The sequence below is a fragment of the Vidua chalybeata genome, chromosome 2, assembly GCF_026979565.1.
Source record: "Vidua chalybeata isolate OUT-0048 chromosome 2, bVidCha1 merged haplotype, whole genome shotgun sequence".
NCBI lineage: Eukaryota > Metazoa > Chordata > Aves > Passeriformes > Viduidae > Vidua > Vidua chalybeata.
Genome location: NC_071531.1, coordinates 61,077,475 through 61,100,811, shown reverse-complemented (window position 1 = coordinate 61,100,811; position 23,337 = coordinate 61,077,475). Strand labels below are relative to the sequence as shown.

Genomic DNA, 23,337 nt, shown 5'->3' with positions numbered 1-23,337 from the left:
CAGGCTGGGCCATGCCCCAGCTCTGTGGTCAGGAGGAATGTGTGAGCAGCACCCAGATCACACCCCTGGCCCTTGCCCTACCCTGCCCCCTTCAGCAGTCAGCACGGAATGAGAGGGGAACAGAAAACCGGAACAAATACTTGGCAATACTGCCTCAGCTCTCTCTCCTAGCTGTCAGGACTTTGTCATTCAGGGATTTTTAGCCTGGTCAAACAGGCTATTTTTGGCTATCTACGTCAAGAATCAGCACAAAGGGCATTGCACCATGCTGGCTACTTTCCCAGCTGTGAACCCTGGCTGCAAGCTAACTCCAAGGCAAGCCAGTGGACATCCCCCAAAACCTCCACCCTTAGGCCATCCCCAGGACTCCCCAGTCTGTGCCAGGCAGCCACTCTCTCCCTCTCCCCATGACCCTGCAAACACAGCCCTTGGGCTCATGGGGCAGTGGACACACAGCCCACCAGTGCAGGATGCCTTACAGTCTTTGAACACTGACTGATTCACAGGACACATCTCTCCTCAATTTTTCTCCCATTATTTAAATAAAAACTGTTCATAAGATAGAGAAGCAATGACCATGCTGCATCCACTCTTCACCCTTTTTTTTGTTTAAGGATGTCCTGTGGGTCAGTCAGGTTGCAAAAGCCCTCAAAGAAGGAAGCCTAGATTATGTACAAGCTTTTATTATGTGTCAGGCCTGACACACCAACAGAGGGAAACATCAGTGTGCTTCAGTACTAGGTCTCACGGCAGGTATAGATCACCCCTCTCCAAATACAAATCACATTTAAAAATTACTTAGAGTGAATCCAATCTATAAACCATAGTGTGAAACTCCTACCCAACACATAGCACAAAATATAATAGGTAAAACTAAGGGAATTACTATGCAGCTATAAAAATATAAAGGACATGTGGTTACAGCAAACAAGATAAACTGAGACTAAATCAGATTAAATGGTTCAAGTAAACTTGCCCTCTTTATTAGGAACTTTTCATTCTCTGAGCTTTTTGGCTATTTAAATTGTTTTTCTGATCACATCAGGAAACAAGACAGTAGAGCCTTTTGTATATTGCAAGCATTATAATAACATACATATATTAGAAAAAAACAAGTTATTTCAAAACAAGTTCTTTCTCTAACATACAGAGTTCTTCACTCCTCCCAAGGGAGAGTAAGAGCCTTCCAAACAATCTAAATATATATGAAATTATCTGGACTTAAGGAGTAAGTGCTTTACAAATGAAAAACACATTTGTGACTGAAGTTTTTTACTGTTATTTAAACTGTCACGAATGGAAGAATGTTCTAACCCACGCTTCTGCAACAAAACCAAAACAAAACCTCAGTATCCTCCACCCCTCTAGAAGACAACTTCAAACCTTCGTCTTTGTCATGTATCCATGAAATTGTCACCTTCAGTACATAAAAAGTTGTACAGACACTTGTGGTAAACAAAGTTTCCATTTTTAATTGCTTTCCCATAACAAGCAAAGCAATGAAAAATGGTAATATAAATCTCATTAAGCAGTGCTACATTCGCAGATGACATTAGAAGCAACTGAAAACTTGAAAAAAGGGAAGCTTTTGCTTTTTATCCTCCCTTCTCATCAACAATTCAACTAACATTTTTACTAAATTTCTAGAAGGAAGAAATCAGCCTAAGAAGATACACATGAGAAACAACACTCAAAATATTACAGTGCAGCACTAATATATATAAAATGAAGTTTACTTATTTTATAAATAAATTACTCTGAAATCTTCTAATAAAAACAATTAAATTAGTTTCTTTCACTGGAATTTGAGAAAGCTGGATTTTGAATGGAGAAATTAAAAAATAAAAAATATCTAATGAAAGATTAATAATCAAAATTATCAGTACAAGAATGAAAATATAAAAATTAATACAATTTCTTCCTTTCAAAGGAAGAAAATGCAAAGAAAGGAAAGACAGGGCTTTGAAAACCTTGTGAATTAATTTGTTATGTGTTGAGGAAGGTCCTTAACAGATGCTGAGAAATTCCTTTCCAGTTCTGTTTCACATTAAGTAACTTCAAAAATAACCAACACCTTAACCTAAGTCCCTAGTAGAATCCATTTAGAAGTTTAAATAAAGTGATTTTAAAATATTTTATTGCTTCTGTGTTTGCATATTCCATACATACACAACTGGTAACATGATGAGATAGATGGTAACAAGGTGAGAAGAGAAATGAAAAATCCTGCATAGACCACCTGAATAACATCTAAAAGTACAGTGTCCCCAAACGCAGGTAAATCCTCAGATTTCTCTTCCCTGTCTATTTCAGACCCCAAAAAATAAAATCTTGACCCTCATTCTAAATCAACTGGCAATTTCCCTGAAGTTCATTACCAATAAATTAATCTGTTATTAAAAAATTAATCTAAAGGATTAGGTTCTACCAGAAGGCAATTAGACACCTTTTCTAATAGCAGTTCTGTTCTCTTTCCCTCAACTGTGAAAGCATTCAAAAGAATATTTTCTTCTCTCTCTGTGCTCGGTAGCTAACAGTGATATAAAGCTGCTGTTGAGGAGCAGTAGCAAGCACTACAACACGCAGAGAAGAAACATACAGCCACAACATTTTCACACACAATATGGCTTTATGAGTTAAATCTAATGGTCAGTCCACAAATTAAGTAGTTTCCTTCAAAGAAGTCTGAAGTCCTATTTCCATGAGAATTTTTAGGATAGAGTTGTTATTCAGGATGAAAGCCTTTACCTATTATAAAAATCACAACTGAAGATGAAAGTTCATTTTTCATTGTGACAGTTTACTTTCCCAGACCTGAATTGTTGTGGCATCTTTTTAGCAGAGGATAAATTGCCATTACCATATTAATGTAAGAAACACTTACCTAATGCTAATGCATGGGCAGATGCTGTGTGAGGCAGTTGTCAGTAGGAACCAGCAAATTGGACCTCTTAACTGCTGATTTGAAAAGCTAAGAAAAGGTGCTATTTCAGTGTACACAATTCCTCCAGACATGTTTAAACATTTTTTAAATGTTAATAGATGGATAGTACTGATGCCTTTTACATGCTGAAATAATTTATATTTGTTTTTAAACTACTTCTCAGTTGCCCTTTAAAATGAACACAATAAGAAACACTGTTGCTATAGCTGGCAGCCTTGGCTCTCTTAGGGCTCTGCCAGGAAGGGCACAAACTTCCTTAGGAGAGCAGCAAACCTAACAAGGTGTGAAACTTTTCTAACATAAAGATATTTTGATAATTTCACTCTGTGCAACCCGAAAATTTGCCTTATTAATCTTCTCAGTTTGCTCACAAAAACCCAACTTGGTTTTGACACAAGCCAGTGAAGACTGGCTTTGGCCTGAGTGGGACCAAAGATAAGACAGCATGGAACACTTCTCAGCTGTTTAATCTGGGAGTTGACTTTAATAAAAACTGTTTTCAAAGTGCTTCTAGTTAAAACTGTAGACAGGCTCAATCAAATCATCAGCAGTAAATGCCAGGCCAGGGGGCTGGAGAGGCACCAGCAAACCTGGGTCTGTGCCAAGCAGATATATGAAGGCAACCCTGGGCACGCTTGGCTTTTGGGTGCAGGGTGTTCCACCTTTTATATTGGCAGCACTGAAGTTCATGAAGAAACGACAGAACTGCCAGACCCTGAAAAGGAGTCATTGCACGGCCTTGACCACCACTGCTAAAGCACACCAGGGCCCTCGGGTTGCTTTGCCTCCCCGTCCTGACACCTGTGTGAAGGACGCACCAGAGCCGCTGTTGGCAGCCTGGCTTCGCAGGAGCATAAGGGAACGGCTGTAGCTCGCAGGGAATGGAAACACTTTCATTGGCAAATGAAACACTTTCACTGCTAAATGAAACACTTTCACTGGCAAATACTTTAAGCTTCAAGTAGGCGAGCCTGCAACTTGAACTTGCAAAAACTGCCTGAGACAGTGGTTTCACTGAGGTCATAAAACACACATATCCTTGCTAATGATAAATCAAGAAGTACACAGTGTATCAAAGCTCAAAGGAAATTCAGTAGTACAAGAAACCAAACTAAAATACCAGCTATTTGCTCTATGTAGCAGCTATCTGTAAACAACAAAGGTACCTAACTAGGGTGCTCGATCAAATTTCAGCAAATTCCTCATGACTTAATTCTACAGATATTGTGATTGTGCTTCTTTATTGGTGACTTTGGTACATTCCCTTCACATTTCTAATTAGGACTTTGAAACAAGAACAGACACTGTGCTTCTCTGACACACAACTGGAGGAGGCATCCCTTAAGCTCTGGAATGCTGAGAGAAAGATCATTCCCAAAATCCTTTCCAGGTTTCACACACTGTTCTGAGCAACAATATCCTGGCAACAGAATCAGTGTCAACACAGATTAAATTAGGCATACAGCGCAGATAACTAGTAAAGCTAATAACCCAAATAGTCTCTTATTGAACCCTGCCAATTTAATTTAAGGTGCTCTCTAATAATCTCAGGTATGAATGATAAGCTTGAAGGAATCAACCTTGCAGGAAGATATGGCCTGAAGAGTCAGCTCCTCTTTACCACCCTTCACAGCTACCCAGACTTTAAGGCCACCCTACTTACCCTGCATGCGAGTACAGTACCCAGAGCTCCTCCATATCATCCAGCCTCATTCCACAGCTCAAAAGAGATACTGTACTTGGGCTATAGCAAAAGACAACATAGGGATACCCATTTGTGCTAAGTTTGCAGAGGGCACACATAAGATAAAAATGCATCTATTTGATTCTTAACAATTATTTCATTCGGGTGCAGGTTATGTGGCAAGTAATGAGCCACAGACATCTCCCAAGCATCCACAAAGTGCACAGCAATTCCTGAGAACATTTTCCTCATGACAGAATCAAGCTGAAAGGAATACCAGTCACTGTTGAAGAGGCTCACTTCTGGCCCAAGCTCCTGAACATTTGCGGTTCTGATGACGATTGAAGTCTTGGGGCTGCGGTCCAGCAGCTGGATAACGGCTCTGCGGATGTTTCTGAGGCGCCGGATGTACACTTCCACGGGGAAGGTGCTGAAGTGGGACCATATGGTTATGGCTATGACGGTGTTCCTGCCGCCCACGATGCTGTTGAGCTCGTTGGCGATGTAGCGCAGCTCACTGCTGAGCACCGTGGAGAAGCGGATGGGTGGCCCGTGGCAACGGAATTTCAGCAGGATATTGTGCTTCAGGTCCACTGACATGAAAGGGCCCACATTCTTAGGGCTGCCCAGGTTAAATTCCACTAGATCTGAAAGCCCAGAAGCAAGTGTTAGCAAAAGACGGCACAAGAACTTCAAACTGTCAACAAGATGCTTGGACCACAGAGCAAAGCAGGAGTAGATAAAGAAATCTGGACATATTTCTAAAATTAAACAGAAGGTGAGCATCATTTTTCAGAGTGGAATTTGTGGGTGTTGAAATCCACAGGACAGCACATTTGGATTTCATAAGGCTGTCAATGCCTTTTCCAAGTTTCCCAAACTATTTCCTTCTCTCTTGTGAAAAATAAATTTTCCAAATAGTCATTGTTACTCTCTGAATCCAGTGTTCCCAAGAACCCTTCTAGCAATTTTAGGACTCTATTAAAATTAAAGATTACTTCAAGATGTAGGAATTAAGGCAGCTCAAAGACTGTATTCCAACACAATTGAAGCAGTTCAGGGGAAAGGGATGAGGGAGACAGGAATATTTAGTTGTCTACTGAAATTCTTCTACTTAAATAACTTGAATAAGGAAAAGGGCCCCAAAACCTATAAACAGCAATGGAGATAATTTGCTACTTCATTCCAAAATCTCTCCTGTGACTGGGATGCTGCAAGACATTACAGAGGCAATTCAAGTGACTTCCTGCCATGCCTCCCGGGGTGGGCACCTTAACTCACAACCACAGCAGCAGTCCTGTTACAAGGACAACTTTACAGATACCTGGTGGCCCCATTTACAAGGTTTACATGTTTTCAGTGTCTGCTCAAACATTTGACTGTCTGCCAGGGCTTCTGATGAGGTTTTGTCTTTCCTCTTGCTTTGTTTTGTCACTGTCACTCAGAAAAACCAGCTCTGTGCCTGAGATGTGAGAAATAAGGCTTTGTGAGGGTCCTTAAGGACAAAGCTGAATAACAAAAAAATACCTGGAACAAATGCTGTCAAATATTCAAACCACTGCCTTATTGTAGAGTCTCCAAACAAGTGGATTACTTTTCCTTGTAAGCACTCGGTTATGTCATCTGATTTGTTAAAATTATGGATCCAATGTGTTCTGGACCTCCACTGGTCTTCATAATAATAACCAGAAGGGGAAGCTGTGGGATCTTCAGCTCTGCCCATACTGCTTGGATCTGGAAGAGAAAAATCCTTTGAAATTAACATGCAACCAAAGCAGCCTCCATAATCTTCACACGTAGTCAGCGACAAGAGCTGAGGGGCCGATTATAGTTCAACTTCGTTTAAATTAAACGGTATCTCTGCCGCTAATGTGAAAACGCATCTGCCACCTTTCTCCCTGCGCTAGAAGTGCTCAGTGGCGGGCGTTTGCCCGGCAGACAGGAGCGGAGGCAGGGAGACCAGCGGAGCATCTTCCCCAACCCGCGGCGGATCCCAGCGCGGCGGCCGCCCTGCCGCGGCGTACCGCTGCCCTCCAGCGCCCGGCCTGCGCACGGCAGCGCTGCTCGGCGGGGACACCTGGTAACACTCAGAGAAACATCCAAAAAACCCAAAACAAACCCACCAAAACCCCCAAACAGACCAAAACAAAACCCAAAAAACTACCCCTACGGAATAACACATACTCCGGCACTCTAGAAGAGTTAAGTCTGAACCATAAGGCCTCCAAACCCAGAAAATGCCAGAATTGAAGCTATGACCAAAAATGTTATATGAATATGATGAGAGTCTCTAATTCCATGGATTTCGTACTTTCTCTCTGCTATATAGCCCCCTCCCCATTTATTGCCTGGGACAGGCAGCCCCCTGAGGAGCAGCTACACATTAGGGAAGCTCTGTTCCATAGGATGCCTTTTTAACTTGCAGAAGTTGAGCAATACCTTGCAAGCAAATGTGTCAAGATTACAGGAGATTACAGGAAGAGAAGCTGCAATCTCATGGTTATATTAGTCAAATATTGCCATATTTCTCTTAGTAACCAGGGTGATTTTGGTACATCAAAGTTCCGTAAGGTTGTTTCAGGTTCGTCCTTTGCCATTTTTGTGTATTCAAATACCTCAGCTGAACAAGCATGGAGAACTTCCCCAGCACAAACACCAGCTGCATGGAGCAGACACTTCCAGCTGTTTAAACACTTCTACTCACCTTGGTGTGAAGACTGCTAAGAACAGTCTATGCCCTGTCATAACTTACAGCTGTTTGATAGAGCACACCTTGCCGTGGCCAAAATCATGTCTGGGATTGTTCAAATTATGTAAAAGTACAAGCACTGGAATTCCAGGGCCCAAAAGCATCCTCTGATAGATGCTTCATTATAACACACACAGAGCCAACCATAACCATCTTTCCTAATAAGCATTTTTAACAGCTCTTTTTCTATTCAATATCCTCTGCATGTTATATTAGTAGATGTTAGCCTTAGAGGTTAGAGGATGTTAACTTCCTTAGACCTCACAGGGACACTAAAAAGCAAACTTACTATTATGTTTGTGTAACACAAATAATATAATCACAATTATCATCAGAAAATTCTATCTCTGGATGATTCTTTAAATCTGACAGCAGGAATAAGGAAGAAAAAAAACCCCAGCTAATAATGTGGACTTATCAAATATTTATTAACAGGAGAAAGAAAGAAAAAAAAGCCTTCACATGGTCATGCAGTTAAAGATTAATTCATAATGTGAATTAATTGAGGTTGTTTGATTCTAAGTTTTGATGCAAAAGCAATTCAATTTTTTACCTTTTAGATGGATTCTTTTATATATATATAATAGTGGTACAAGAACAACTTTTTGGTGCCTCACAGTAAATCAGCATTTCAACTCTGTGTATAGTATCATACCAGTTTTGGCCCAGAATTCAGAATTGGCCCTTACTTTGAGATTTTATAAAAGAGAATAAAAGCTCCAATCTGAAGTTAAAAACCAAGGATAGAAATAAAAACTTGGATGTCAGAAAAAGAAAGGTTTTAAAAAACTTGATCTACATTTACCACCACACAGAAAAACATGTACAAAAAGAACACCAGCAAAACAATGACTTTGTGTGTATCATCAGTCCTAACAAATCCACACATTCACGAGCATTAATACCAATGAGTTCAGTTTGTTTATTCAGAGACTGCTTTACTTGGAAGGAATTTCCCTGAGGAAATGTGCTACTCCTATCAACCCTTTTTAACCTAGCATTAATTGTCAGGACATTGTTGGCAGTCTTTGATCATTCTTAGCTCCTGGAAGAAAAGTGACAATCAAATTTTCAATTTGCAGCAGTTTCTGTCAGGAAACATACAGAATTAAAAAAGCAATAAAAACACATCAGCAAAAGGATCTGGAAAAAGAAAAGAGGTGGAGAGTAAAATGCTGCAAGCCTAATAGCAGAAATGTATTTTTTTTTGTGAACAGTAAAACTAAAAGCAAGAAATGTTGTAAGTTGCCTTCTGTTCAGACTTTATTGCTCAGGTCAGTAACTCTACCTTGAAGTCTCTTATAACCTTATGAAAAAAAAAAAAGAAAAGTTTTCATTTAAGAAATAATTCTCTGTGTATCACATTTTATGCAGACTTTTTAGAACCATAAAAAGCTCGCTTTTGGATATGAATGAGATGAAACCTCTGAGTTTATTTTAGAACAGACTGCCTTTGTTCTATTCTTAGAAAGGGCACAGAACAATTAGGTTCTAGTTCAGAACTGTAGATTCTGACATCCAGTGGTAACAAAAATTATAGTAATACTTAAATGCAAGTTATCAAAATCTGTTAGACAACATTCTTAACAAAGAAAGAAATTAAGAAACACAACACAGCTGTTTTCATTAGATTGAGAGTTTGGTAAGCAGTTACTCTAAGACATTTTACACTGTGAGAAAATGCTACGGGAAATAAAAGACATTTTTGGCCAAGAGAACAAACTTCTCTCTTTTTTTGATTTATTCTTTTTTTTTTTTTTTTTTTTTTTTTTTTTTTTTGCTAAAAATCCCATTTATGTATGTAATTTTAGAAAAAAATTCACTATTTCTGAACTTGTATTACAGTTAACACCCAAAAGCCTTCATCATCTCCATAGAAATCTGATAATGATTTTTTTGCCATGCTAAGAAAACAAACTAATTATTTGATGCCTGTTCTTTTTATAAATTTAATTATGAGTTGCAAACAAGAATCTTATGCAGTTCACCTTACCTGTAAATGCCTTGGGCTTTACAATGACTGAATCAGGTCCACTGGAGAGTATTGGCCTCTTGATATTCATGTCACTTGAACAAAAAATGAACACAGCAATATTTGTAAAAGTTACTGTGAAACTTGAAGGTAATATTAATTTCATTGTTTTCTTACTCCACTTCAAATAAGCATACAGCACTACAAATTTTTACTCTAAGTTTACTCTACTCCCTGCAGTTGAATTCATTCTGCATTTACTTTGAGACCACCATTGCTATTCTCAATCCAAATTCAAAATTTCATGGCATTAACACAAATCTTGTGCTTGCTTGTACTGACACAATTTCAACAAAACAATCAAGCTGTCAGAGGTCTGCAGGCAGCTTTTGGGGATTTACCCCAAAGATGTTCCCAGCTTGCAGAACTTGTGGGGACAAACCACTGCAAGGCTACAGGGCCACAGTGGCAGCTCCCAGCTGACTAATACTAAGATCTTGTTCTGTCTTTTTCTACTGCTTTGAAGAGAATCCTTGTCTATTTTTTTTCTCCATTTAAGAAATAAATTATTTGGAATTTCTTTAAGCCACTTTGGTCAAGGGTCTCAGAGCTGAATGAAACAAACAAATAAACAATCAAAACTAAACCAAGAAATACACCTTTCCCATTCCCATATGGAAACATCACCAATAAATATAAGCTATATTTTACAGGTGGACTGGCAGAGACACAGAAAGTCAAAAGACCCACTTACAAACTTGATACAGAAGAGCCAAAAAAAAAAATTTACTGATGCTTACTTTTTATTTCTGGTCTTGGTTATGAACATGCACATATACTTTCATAAATTAAATTATTTGGAGCTGCTACTCTAAAATCTTTCAGCAATTTAGGCCTCAAGAGAACATAATGCCAAAAGACTTTCCTACAACCTCTTTGTTGGAGAGCAAGGCATTAGCCTACAACTACAAATCTGACACTACACAGTAACTAACTATCTAAATTCAGCTGTGTAATTTTATAAAGAAGCAGTTCTGTCACACGTACCCAGACACTAAGAGATGGTTTGGGTGTTTTTTTTTTAATGTTGAATGCAGAAATAAAACATGACTGTGAAACTAATTTAGTTTGACACTTGAAATAACATGCACAGATCATTTCCATTTGCATGGGTATTGCTCAGCAATTTGTTCCATAACGTGTTTATGAAAACTGTTTCTAAGATTTGAAAGTCATATTGAGCAACAAGGGACACATTTAAGATATTTTTTTATGAGGACAAAAACAATTGGTAATTTCTGTAAAAATGAGCCTAAAACCTGGAGCCTGTTTGGGTAGTTTATATTTGGACAAAAATACTTTTCAAAGCATTGTTATTAATATTGCAAGTGTAGGTATGGAAACAGAAAATAAGGAAACAGCCCCCCCCCCCCCCATGCTTCTGTGAAATTCAGTAGGGTTGAATTCAAAGCACAGAAAGAGAACTACATGCCAAGTTCCTTTAAGATTGCTGTCTAAGATTCTTGCACAGGTGAATGGAGGGGAACAGACTATTCAACAACAAACACCAAACACCTGCAGATACACTCCTCCTCTAAGGCAATGTGCCATATTTAAGCAACAGACTAATGTTTGTATAAAAAAACAAACAAAACAACTTGACTGAATATATATAAATTCAACAACATACAAACCTTTGGAAAAAGAGGCTTTCCTCTTGTGTCAGAAGGCCTTTCAGATATCCACCTTTGGCATGGCTGATGCGGCTTGCACAGGACAGTTTTCGAGGCTTGTAACAGAACCATGGCTCACCCGTGTAGAGATCTGTGAAGTTACAGACTGGGAGACCTCCAGGCAAGCAAACATTGCACTCTGTAGTCTCTGAATACCTCCCAGACTTGAATGAGCTTTTGAAATAGACTCTGTCTGGCCTTTCCTCTCGTAAACGCAGTAGGACTTGGATTGCTTCACTCGGATGGACAAGTGACACAGAAACTTTGACCTCTCCTGGCCAAAGCAAGGTAAAGAAGACTTTGTAAAAGCCATTATGGCAATCTACAATCCTTCCTGCTGCTCCAGCTTTCAGCCCAGGAGAGTGAATTCGTGCCTGTAAATAGTCTCCACCATACTGCTTGGGTTTTCCTTGGAAATCCTTCATACGAACGAGTACCTCTAACTGATCACCCACCTTGAAGAACCTCCTAGGTTTCACAATCACAAAGTCACTGTGTGTAGGATCAGTGCTTTGTGCAAAGGCGATTTTGCCATCAGGGGGCTTTGGCCACTGTATTGCAGCAAGCAACAATTCCTGCTCCACTTGTTCCCTTTTGGACAAGCTCTGCTGCGTGTACCCACAGTAAGGCTTCCCGGTGGTTTTGGTTGTCTGTGACAGAGACTTCTGGACATTGTTTTCTGTAATCCAATTCGATCCTGAAACTGTGTCATCATCCAGGTGCTGGGGAGAAAAAGATTAACTGAAGCTGTACCATGAAATGAAACACTGGGAATAATGGATGCTTTGTCAGGAAATGATCCCAAGAACTGGACTTTGCTTTACAGAGCTTTGAAACTGACCAAATGAAGCAACTTCACTAGAAGACTTAAATCTATTACTTTGACCATGGGATTTCTAGGGAAACAGGTGGGCAACCTGTAGTTATCCTGCTCTGGCAAACAAGCATTTAAAGAGATCACATCCAGTGTATGGCAGTGTTTCAGCTACCATACACTAATATCAACAATGTGAAAAAAAATTACAAAAGTTTGGATGATTAAGTTATAACTCATGTTTTCTTTTCTTCTGCAGTAACATTTTAGTCTTGGAGCACCATGAGTTCTAATAGCTGCCCCATATAATGCAAGGAAATAGGGTTTCTTTGAGATGCTACACTGCAGGTTAAGCTGATGCACCCCCTGCACATGCCTTGCAGAGAGGTTTGCTGCATGTAGCAGCTGCAGTCATTTATCTGGTCACACTCACATCTCTTCTTGGCTTATTATCTGAAATGCATGTTTCCCTGTAATGTACACATTAAAAGAAATAAAAGAACAAAAGCCCAGATCCTCCCGGGATAATGAATTCATGAGCCAGTTGGCAAGTAGAATAGTGCAGCACAAGCTAGGACTAAACAGGCAAAACCCTGCTTGTTTATTTATAAGATTTAAAAATCTATACACAGCTGCTTCTAGCACCAAATGAAACAGCAAGCAAAGCATCCCCTGATCACACAAGAGTTTAAAAATTAAAATACTTAAATACAAAACTAGACTAAGAGAGGGGGCTTCTGCTGCAACTTGAAAAAACTGTATCTTGTGCAAAAATATCAGTGTCCAAAACTGTATTTGCATGCAAATGACTGCAGATACAATCTTCTTTATGATATCACATAATTTTGCAGGTTTGCACTCGGAAAATTTTAAAAATAGCACAGTCTAAGGCGCCAGAGGTACCCATGAGACTTCTAATCAGCAAATTAAGAAAAACCCCTTCAAATACACACAAAATCAGCAGTTAACGAGCAATTAATTACCAGGTATATATAGTATAACTTATCCATAGTTCTATTTCATAAAGAAGGAGAATCGGTTTTCAAGAAAAGATTAAAATTATACAGTGTATCATTCACATAGCATCAGATGATATGCTCGTTTATATTTGAAAGATTGCTAAAAAATTCAAATTAATTATTTGAAATCTTTAAAAATACCATTGTACTTACCAATACCCCAGTGTTTTCCATTTACTTACTCTTTAACTAACTGCTCAGTAATGTACTAAAAGTCACGACACGCATATTAAAGCCTTATTCATTGTTATAAACCTTTCTTACGCCATGGAAATATCAGCAGTGTTTTAAAATCATTTCAACCACACTGAGATTCAACATACTTATTTAGAAGAAAGGTAAACCTAACAAGCAATAGAAACATATAGGCTTTTGAAGTCCGTGACATAAATTGGTTTTGATCAGCTTTAGAGTAAGAGGATGAGCACATGAGGATGTAGGATGGATACACAAAATCTTCTTTGTTTGATATCCAAGTTAACTATAAAACCTGAAACTTTAAATTGCTACACTGTAGCTCTAAAACATAAATTGACATATATCCATCTATACATCAGATGTTAACATCACAATACAAACTTTAGCTTCTCTTTTATATTCCCACCCAGGATTTAATAAATTTTCCCTGAAGGCCATAATTCATAATCATTTTTGTTTTCCATTGCATCAAGCCAAGCTGCAGCAAGCCAAGCTGCAGATGTATGCTGCACATTACTTTTATTAGTCCAGTAAATTTCAGCCAAAGCTGAGAGTGAATCTCAGGCACAGTTCTACTTTAAATCTTGCCTACATGCATTCTTGAATTAAGCCAAGTTTCTATTTTTGGATACCTTCACAACTTCTTCCATTTGCTTTTTCATGTGTATATATATATGGATATATAAAACAGAAAATGCTGCATGGAAATATTTTTAAAAGTTAGCTATATATTTTGATGTATTCAATAAGCCAGTAACAATGTCTCAGCAAAAATATTTATGCATTTTATTAAAGAGGAGTGGAAAGGGAGAATATGTGTTGCAATTAATTGTTGTTTTCAGTGTAAGTTCCCAAGAGAAAGTTTCTGGTTTTCAGTTGGTACCCAAAGTTGGTAGTTTGGGTTTGTGGACATGGGAAAAACAAATCCTTTCAAATTAAAAAGAGATAGTTATCTAAGACAGCTTAAAAATTTATGTTTCCCTATTTTTAATCTTCTATAAGTTTCTTCAGGGTTTTTAACCCAGCATTTCTGTCAGAACATAGCGATGCCATTTCTGGCCTAGCTAGGCTTTCAGTGGGAAAGGGTGCAGAGAACACCAAGCCAACAAACTCATTCAGAAAACAGAATATGGTTTGATGTCTCCAAATCAGTCCACCTACACAAATTTTCAGCAGAGCATAAGGCCAAAGCTCTTCACTTGTATGCAGCTGAGAACAAGGACAAGCACTGTCATTTCAACATCTCCAGGCTATGTCCCACTAAGCAGAATAGATCATACCACAAATATTTCCTCATTCTATCTTCAAAGGGCCTGAGGGGGAAGCTCCATGAAGCAGAGCTACTTCAACATCCTGAAGGAGCATTCTTTTTCCAGCCTCCTTGCTCATCTTTACAGCCCTCTTTCAAGCCCAACTAGGACCCTGTATTGTTGCAGAATTAAAAGATTATGTGTGAAAATAAGCTAGACCATGTATGCTATTTACAGGAGAAAATATTGCCGAGATTCTTTTTGCCGGTAAAAGCAGAAAAAGCTTCAGTCAATTAATACACCAAATACACCAAAGATCCCTGACTGGAATATAAAAGCTTTCCAAACCATCTTCCTTTCTTAAGTGTTTCCCAGGCTCAGCTCCAAACAAGTACTTAAGTTTTCCTGCCCCTACAGATACACAAGGCCTGCTCTGAGGTAAATAATTAGCTTAGTTGGTCCCCACTCCATTTCCTACTCCCTCTTGGCATTTCCCTCTCTGGCTCCCTATGTTGTCATACTGAGACTGTGCAGAATGGAGGGCTTTCCATTGTAGTTAGTAGCTAAACTAAACAAAATTCCTTTATGAAAAACAGATAAAGAGGATTTCTCTAGAGTGCTCTTCCTTTATGACACAGATTCTTTTAGTGTTCATTACAGTCTATGTGGATAACACCTGCTTTGCTTATTTCCATGTATACTCCATTCAAGGTGTCATGTATTTTAAGTGCAATTCCCAAGGGGTGTTGTTTGTTTGTTGAGTTTGAGAGTTTTTTGTTTGTGTGGGAGGAGTTTGTTTAGGTTTTTTGTTTGTTGGGTTTTTTCCTGTCATTTTTTTTTTTATTTACTGCATTTTGAAGCTACCCAGAACCCAAATGTGACCACAAAGTAATTTAATGGCTATCTGCCAAGTAACACAGGCAGGACAGAAGAGATTACATGTCAGTTAAGCAAAAATAAATCCACTAGCAGTTCCTTCATTAGAGATGTCATAAAAAGGAAAAAAGGAAGCTGTATTTTATGAGAACTAATGGAAGTTTCAGCTCATCTCCTCGGTTTTTGGCATTCTCACCACCATCTAAGCAAAAATTAGATACCACATATAGATTAATCCAGGCAATAATGCTTTCAAAGATATTCTAGATGGGTCACATAGTACTTGGGAAGATCAGCAATGAACACCTGTCCTCAGTTAAACACCATAATGTAGGTGGCTGATGAAAACATTGAGTATTTCCATTGCTGCTGAAAAAGGGGAACTCCACCTCAAAGCCCAGTATCTTCCAGCAGCTGTTAATTCCTGCCTTGGCCTGGTACATCCTGAACACCTGCTGCAGACATGCATAAATCACTGTCACTAGAGCAGGAAACAACAAAGGAGATTCCCAGGCAACAGGCACAGTGGGGAAATAAAAGTTCCAAGAATCAGCATCTGAATCTGAACAAATACCAATTCCTGAAAGGTCAGTCATCTTATATTGAGTAATTTTACACTCCAGGTACTTTATTTGTTGTCTATGACAGATATGAAATCACTTCTCTATCATTACCATCTCACAGCACTAAGTGGCTGCTAAACTACTCTAAGTGTCAAAGCCAGTCCTCAAAAGCCATCCCCTGGCAGTCAAATGTTCCAGAAATAATTGGAATAAGATAAAGTTATCTTTTGTAGGCACCTGCAGTTTAGCAGCAAGAATTTAAAACTTTGTTACATAGTTCTTTTGTTCAGTTTCAGCTGATTTCATACTCTGTCCTGGCAAGAAAGTTCCCTTCTCCACGTACACTCTCTTTTCTAGGTGTTTTTAAATAAAACAGCCAATCCCAAAGTGGTTCTGTCACTCTAAAAGCCACTGGTACAAATACACAAACCCTCCTGCATCCTGAAAACATTATGTTTGTGCAACATCCTGATATTTCACAAAAAAAAAAAAATTATTGTACATTTTATCTGTCTGGCTATATCCACAGAAAAAAAATAAAATAAAACCACATTTCTTCTGGTACTATATGATCAACTATGTGACCTCAAGGGAATAGTAATTCCATAATAAAAAGCAAAATAAATAATAAGCTGGCTACCAAACTTTTTGTGGACAGCCTGGTTTGGTTTTTTTTTTTTGGGAGGGGAGGGGGGCAGGGTTTAAACACAAGATAAGGAAAGTAAAATTCTGACATGGGTGTGACTACTGCAAGGGTGTCATTAGTAGTTTAAGAAATTAAGAGGAAACATTCCAACACTAAAAAGTATAAAATCCTAAAGCAAAAAAGAAGGGAGACTAGCTGACAATTGCCTTAGATCTTGAGCTTTAGCCAGCTAGGCTGGATTATTTGGGGATGAGAAGTATGTCTGATGCATTGACAAACATGTTCTCAACAGTAACCAACAATAAACTCTCCTTCCAGAGCCTGAACGGATTTGGTTACAGATAGTCTGTGAAAGCTTTATAAGGTTTTTTCTGGCTTTGATCTCTGACTGAAAATAATCAGCATAAATGCCTGTATTAGACTGCCTGGAAAACTGAGCCAAGACAAATACGGGAGCAGGTCCATTCAGAAAAGTCATGGCAACAGAAGGGCTTAGAGTTGCATGTTATAGTGTAAAGATTTACCAGCACCACAATACTTAACTGAGGTTAGATAGCAGATATTTAAAGGGCAACAAAGACACTTATCATGGACAGTGGCCAGAAAAAACAGAGCAAACACCCAACCTGCATTTTCCATTTCACTTTCAAAGCACTGCCAGAGCCCTTTTCTCTAAGAAGTGTAATTTTAAAATGGAAAGAAAACAGTTTAAGATTCTAAATATCAACACTCCTCAGGCAACATCCTAGGTCAAAACCCAAAACAAAATAAAACCACAGAAAGAGAAAATAAAAGCTACCTCCTACAAACAAAATGGATCATGCTAACTTGAACCAAGAGTCCTTCAAACACAATATTTTGATTGCCAGTAGTTTCCAACAGCATGTATGTGGGAAAAGAAAACAGACCAAACATGCTGTGCCATTTCCTCCTGTAGACTTAACTCACCTTCTAGCCCTTTATGGTTGAGATTTCTTAAACACTAGGGCAAACATCTTTAAGATCTAGTATCCTCTCATGGATTTTTCTTCTGTGCATTCATCCAGATTTTCTGAATATATGCATTTAGTAACTGCAAAGGCTTTTGTAGCTTTGCTGCAATCCATAAAAAATATCCCTGCTTCCTTTAAAATCAGCATCTGCAGTTTTTATTTAATGTGTCCACTAGTACTGGAATATGTAACAAACACTCATTCTTCAGTTATTGATCCTCAGCCCCTTGTGGTTTTAGACTTCCCAAACATCTTCCTTACTTGATCCTCTTCCCATTCAACTGTATTTTGTGTGGGGTGAGGGGGCTTTACAGCCTCTCTTTTGGATCATTTCATTTGGGCATCACTAGCCAGGAGGAAGATTCTGCAAGCAGCATATACACAACTTAAAAACATAAAGCAATCACTGACTGGCTGACAAGCACAAAGGACAGCTATAATTTACAAGGTGTTAGGCTAAGCATTACAATGCTCATCCACCAAGTGCAGCACTGGAAGGCTGGCCAGGCAGGCAGCCAGTGAGCAGGGTCAGCCTCCAGGGCTCCTGCAGAGAGATCCTCATCCTCCTTGGCTTTAATCTGGGGTTACTGATTAAGCAGTTTGAAAGTACCTCTGCACTGAAGTGAGAAGTAAAATGAAGAAAGATGCAAGACAGACACAGCAGAGGGAAAAAGGGAAAGGTAAATAAAAATTGCATCAGTACAGGCCAGAGATGAGCAAGTTAGTAACAGCTCTGCAGAAAAAGACCTAGGGATTCCAGAAGACAGCAAACTCACCATGTGTCAGCAGCACAGCACTGTGGCCAGGAATTAACAAGATCCTAACCAGCTGACTGAGCAAAGTTAGAGTTCTCCTCAACTTGACCATGGTGAAGTCATACCTAGAACACTGTGTCTGATTTTTGGACAATCCATGCCAGAGAAAAGCTGGCAAGACCAGCTAAGAACCCTTGAGATTATTAGGGAACTGGAATGACACTAAGGGAACCAAAGCATCTTTTTTAATTCTGGAGAAGACCAGAAGGGAACCTAACTGCAGTCTTTCACTACCCACAGGGGAGTCAGAGAGGAACTGTAGTTAAAGTATACTCTAACAGGATAAAAGGCATCTTCCTGTTGTACATAAGGCAAATGTTCTTCCCTCTAAGAGGGATGCAGCATTGCAACAGGCTGCCTAGGTCAGTTGTGAAATATGAGTGTCCTTGAATATGGTCAAAAGTCAAAATACCTTGTTGCAGTCCAAGCTAACTCTGATGCCAGCCTTTTGAGGGGGGTGTTGGATTAAATACATCCAGACATGCCTTCAACTATTGTCAGTCAATACAACTTCTACAACTATCGCCCCACAAGCTATGAATTTTCTGTGATTCCAATTTATAGCTAAATGCTGTAAGTAAGATAATTCTAACCTTACACTCGAAAGCCAGTAATGTTGCTCAAGCCATCTTGGAGAAGAAACAGGCTCCACTTACCTCTAACTGAAAAAAGTTATGGACCAGCACCACAACAGCCAGCACTGCCATGAGCAGGCAGAAGAGCTGCAGTCTGAATGAGTCACGCCACATGGTCCATTCGTGCCTTTCCCTCCCATGTTACACATTGCCATGACTTCCATTCACTGCAAACATGAATGTCATTTCGTCTCAGCAGAGCATGAGAGAATTCAGTTGACTTCCACTTCATTCCTGTAAGTGCATTTGCAAAAACTGTATTAAGTCCCAAAATGTTACCAGAACTAAAGTCAAGTTTTGCACTGAAAGCTTACAAATGGTGGGGCAATAACTAGCACAATAGAACAGTCAACACAGATTCTTTTTGTGGAACTAATCTGAACAGCATTATCTATCGTGTTAAATAATTCTCTTGGATCTGTCAAAACAAACCCTTATCATAAAAACAAATAACTACCACCCTATTTATCTGTTAGGCCACACCACCACCATCCAGACATTACCAGACTGAAACAGAAATTGGTGGGTTTGAACATCTCCCATTAGCTTTTATAGCAGAAACTTGTGGGTTTAGACATCTATCATTTACCTGTTTACACATTCCAATAAGTTTTTATTAAACACTGGTGTCTGAAACAAATTTAGATAAGCAAGGTAAAACTTCCTCCAGTTTTCTGCTTGGGAAGAGGGGAAAATAAATCAACTGTAGCATTAAAGAGGAGATACCTAAGAGAATCAAAAGCACTAAAATTTAACTTCATGCAACATCTATAACATTACATTACATCATCCCTGTTTTGCTTTTTTATAATTCCTTTTATCTCAGGTACTCATATGCAGCCCTAAAAAATAAAAAAATAAAAATAAAAAATAAAACTTCTGGATAGAATACAATATGTTGGGATTCAGTGTTTCTGATTCTTTAAATCTAATAATAGTACTGTCTTTCATAAACTTAAACTTTCATACAAGTTCATTTAAGGTTGCTTGTTGACTGATCTACTACAAAATCACAGAATTAACAGCCACTGATAAAGTTCTCAATGCTTGCTCAGAATGACTCTTAAACCTTCCTTTCTTTCTGAGAAGGACAATTTTGATGCAGTCTTTTTGCAAGCAAGAAGGGTACTGTTCTTGCAGAAGCTCTTAACTTGGAAACAGAAAACAGATGGGAAGGAGAGACACTCAAAAGACACCAATCTCTCCAAACCCAATATCCTCAAAGTAGCATTACTCATACAACCATGCACCAAGTGCAACAACATAATCAAATGATTATATAAGCTTTGTATAACTTTCTATGAATCGTATAAGTGGGAACTTATACAATTAAGATAATATATAGTACCTATAGTTTTAAGACTATATGAAAAATGCTGTGTAAATTTAAATGAAACATAATGATACATTACATATCAAGATTAAAAAATTATTTATCAAATCAACACAGGCTAGAAAACTGAAATACATTACTGGTATAACCAGGACAGCCTCAAAATAGACCACACATCAAATTGCTTTACAAGGATTATAGGGATTATAACTTCAAATGCTTTGCTGAGAATTAGAGAGATTGTATTTCTGACCACTGAACTAGCATTGAAAAAGCAAGTCATCCATTAAAGTGCAAGTATCAAAATGCCACAAAAATGCAGCTTTGTTGGAATGGTTCTGCACTAATATGAAATTTGAATAAAACAGAAGCTTGGGTCATAAATTGATACTAAATATACCTAGAGTATGTGCAAATGCTAATTTAAGGACATATATGTCCATTTGAGGAAGAAAAACAAATACATTAGACAAAACCAGAATTTTCAATTCTGTTGCTGAGAATTCTTTCCACATCACTGAAAAAGCACAGGACATTGAAAATGTAATGTAATTTCATGTGACTAAAATTTCAGATGCAATTTCAGATGCCTAAAAATACCACAAACATGGTTCCATATATTTTTATTCGAAATTTTCTGTATTCTGTAGCTATCACATGCCCCAAAAATTTTAAATGTAGGTTTAGAGCTTTCTTTATGCTAAAGTCTTAATATACTGCCAGTTTCATCACAATTGGTGAACAATTGATCCCGTTCATTTTTTGTATAAGGGAAGCCCATAAGTACACCAAAAACCTTAGGACTTACCCTACTCCTGAAATGTTCTCTGAAGCCATCCACACAAAAGTTCAGATAACCTTGGAAACAATACATTAAAAAATAAATACATCTACAGAAACACACACCAATATTTCTTAATAAAATTTATACATTGGTGGTTTGCTTACAGTGGCACAAATAAAATGGCAGTTACAACTTTTTACCTGTAAAATCACTTTATTTTCTACAATGACCCAAGGATTTTTTTGAAGTAATTTATTCTTTTAAAATTCAATGCTGCACCTTTGAATTTTCTGCTATTTATTGCTAAGTATCACTTCTCTCAGCTTTGTGCCATGTTACCACAAGCCCCATTTTACCCAATGTTAAAAACAAAAACCGATTTAATGGCATTTTTATGAATACATCATTAAATTATGCCACATGCTCCATTACAGGATTGTTGCTTTGGGTTTTTTTCCAAGTTGTCAATTTCTGTCAACTCCCTATCCCCACAGCTCTCTAAGCCAACAGCGTTGCAAAGGCAGATATGAGCGCAACCTCTCCAAATTCTGTCATGCAAATCTCAAAGGCACAGAGGAGCCGCTACCAACGGCGATGTCCAAACCACGTCACTGCGGCACAGGGGCTTCATGCTCGCGTGGCTGCCAGCACGGAAAACCAGATTTCCTGCTGTTTTTCGCAGACTCCGCCCTGGTCCTCAGGGCGCGGGGAGCTGGCAGCCCCCAGCCCGCTGACAGCAGCGCCGCAGCCCCCGCGGCGCTCCCGGCCACGGAACACGGGACCGGACATGCACCACGAGCCACGGACAGGGGGAGTGAGCAGGAAGCACCGCTGCCGGCAATGCGAACCGCGCAGCTCTGTTTTATTGCTTCAAAGGTACTTTTTAGGGTGCCGTGGGATGGGCATCCTCGGGGAGCGGCACAAGGCAGCCCCTGGACTGGCAGGAAGCACCTTCAGCCGCCGCTTCTCTGAACCCCGAGCGGCGCGGGCAGCGCGGCCCTGCGGGCGGGCGGACCCGGCCGCGGGGATGGGGGATCCGAGCAGGGCACCCACCAACCCCGGGACCCGCACCGGCCTCCCGTCCCGGGCCTCCCCCTGCGGCCCCGAGCCCGCCGCCGCCCCGGCTGCCCCGCCAGGCTTTGCTTTCCCCCGCTCCCCAGACGAGCCGCGCAGGCCGCACCGCCCGCGCCCGCTCACCGCAGCCCCCGGCGCTCCCCCGGGCCAGGCGGCGGCCTCGCCCCCAGCCCGGAGGCGCTCGCTGTAAAAGCCCGGCTCCCGCCGCCCCTCCCTCTACCCGCCCCTCACACAGCTGCGGCGGCCGCCTCGCCTCTTCCCGCCCCGCCCCGATAGCGGGCGGCTCCGTGCCCGTGGCAGCTGCCGCAGCTTCTGTGCCGAGAAGGAGCAGTGAAAAGGGAAATAGACAGAAAACCCAAGAAAAAAACCACCACCGTCCCTGTAATTTTTGAGCCTCCGCAGGTGAAGCCTATGAAAGCAGGCTGTGGGGAGGGTGGCGCGGAGCCAGGCATTGTGGCCTGAGTGGCATCACTATGGGTCCCTAGCCGCAGCCCCAGCCAAGGGAGAAGGCTCTGACACCGAACCATCGCAAGTCAAACGCTGCCGAGCCTGAAAGTTGTGAAAGGAGAGTCTGGCCCCAGAGCAGCTGCGGAGTCTGAGCGGGGGACACAGGCACGGCCCAGCACAGCAGAACTGGGCAAACGCAGCTGCATTGAGGGCAGGACTTCAAGATGCTTGATGAGGACATGCACACAGCCAGTGTTGAGCTTTGCACCCTGCACCAGAGCCGGACGGCACTTTCAATCCGCAGGACATCTGTAATTAGTTTGGTAAACACTGCATAAGTTTGGGAATGCCAAAACACTCACCTGCCAGAAGTTCTTTGTATAAGTACAGCTTAAGGGTTTGAGCTTATTTGTACTAAGGAATATGTGGGTTGCTTAAAACCAGAAACAAGACAGAGCAGCTGAAATATTCTTGTGAACACAGTATTTTAGCCATTAGAAATTGCCTACTTTTGTCTTCTGCCTCCATCCTCATCAGCCATACCTATTTTGAAGAAGTGATCTTACCTCTATTTTTCTCCTTTCTTCATCTTACAACAGTGGTTACCTGGTAGAGATAGAAAGCAAAATCTCAACATGCATCAGCTTTTATTTCTATTATACACTGTAGGTCAAGAATTGAAAGCCATCTGGCTGTACAAGCAGAGCATATTAAAAAGACAGTATTTTGAAGGATAATTGGTACTGTTTTTTTTACCCTCTCAATATACAAAGTCTATCAGTTCTATAGCAGTCTCATTTCTCTTCACT

General features: G+C 39.9%; 1 protein-coding gene across 2 annotated transcripts; it reads right to left on the bottom strand.

Annotated features, from left to right (window-relative positions):
* Window positions 1-953: 953 nt before the first annotated feature.
* On the bottom strand, window positions 954-22,278 carry NXPE3 (neurexophilin and PC-esterase domain family member 3). Of its 2 annotated transcripts, XM_053935263.1 has the most exons (8): window positions 22,205-22,278; window positions 21,032-21,081; window positions 18,912-19,124; window positions 11,044-11,804; window positions 9,371-9,444; window positions 6,156-6,362; window positions 4,906-5,275; window positions 954-4,688 (listed from the first exon to the last, which is right to left on the bottom strand). In XM_053935263.1, exons 3-8 carry the CDS (start codon window positions 19,002-19,004, stop codon window positions 4,604-4,606), a joined length of 1,590 nt encoding a protein of 529 aa, XP_053791238.1. In that variant the 5' UTR covers window positions 19,005-19,124; window positions 21,032-21,081; window positions 22,205-22,278; the 3' UTR covers window positions 954-4,603. The 2 variants fall into 2 exon arrangements, with proteins under 2 accessions (XP_053791238.1, XP_053791237.1); XM_053935262.1 differs by having other exon boundaries at window positions 4,612-5,275.
* Between the last annotated feature and the right edge of the window lie 1,059 nt (window positions 22,279-23,337).

Coding starts and splice junctions, on each gene's coding strand:
- NXPE3 (XM_053935262.1), bottom strand. CDS start 19,004: ATGTGGCGTGACTCATTCAGACTGCAGCTCTTCTGCCTGCTCATGGCA. Junction 6,363..9,370: donor AAAGCCCAAGGCATTTACAG/GTAAGGTGAACT, acceptor TTTCTCTTCCAG/ATCCAAGCAGTATGGGCAGA. Junction 5,276..6,155: donor TTTGACAGCATTTGTTCCAG/GTATTTTTTTGT, acceptor CTGGGCTTTCAG/ATCTAGTGGAATTTAACCTG.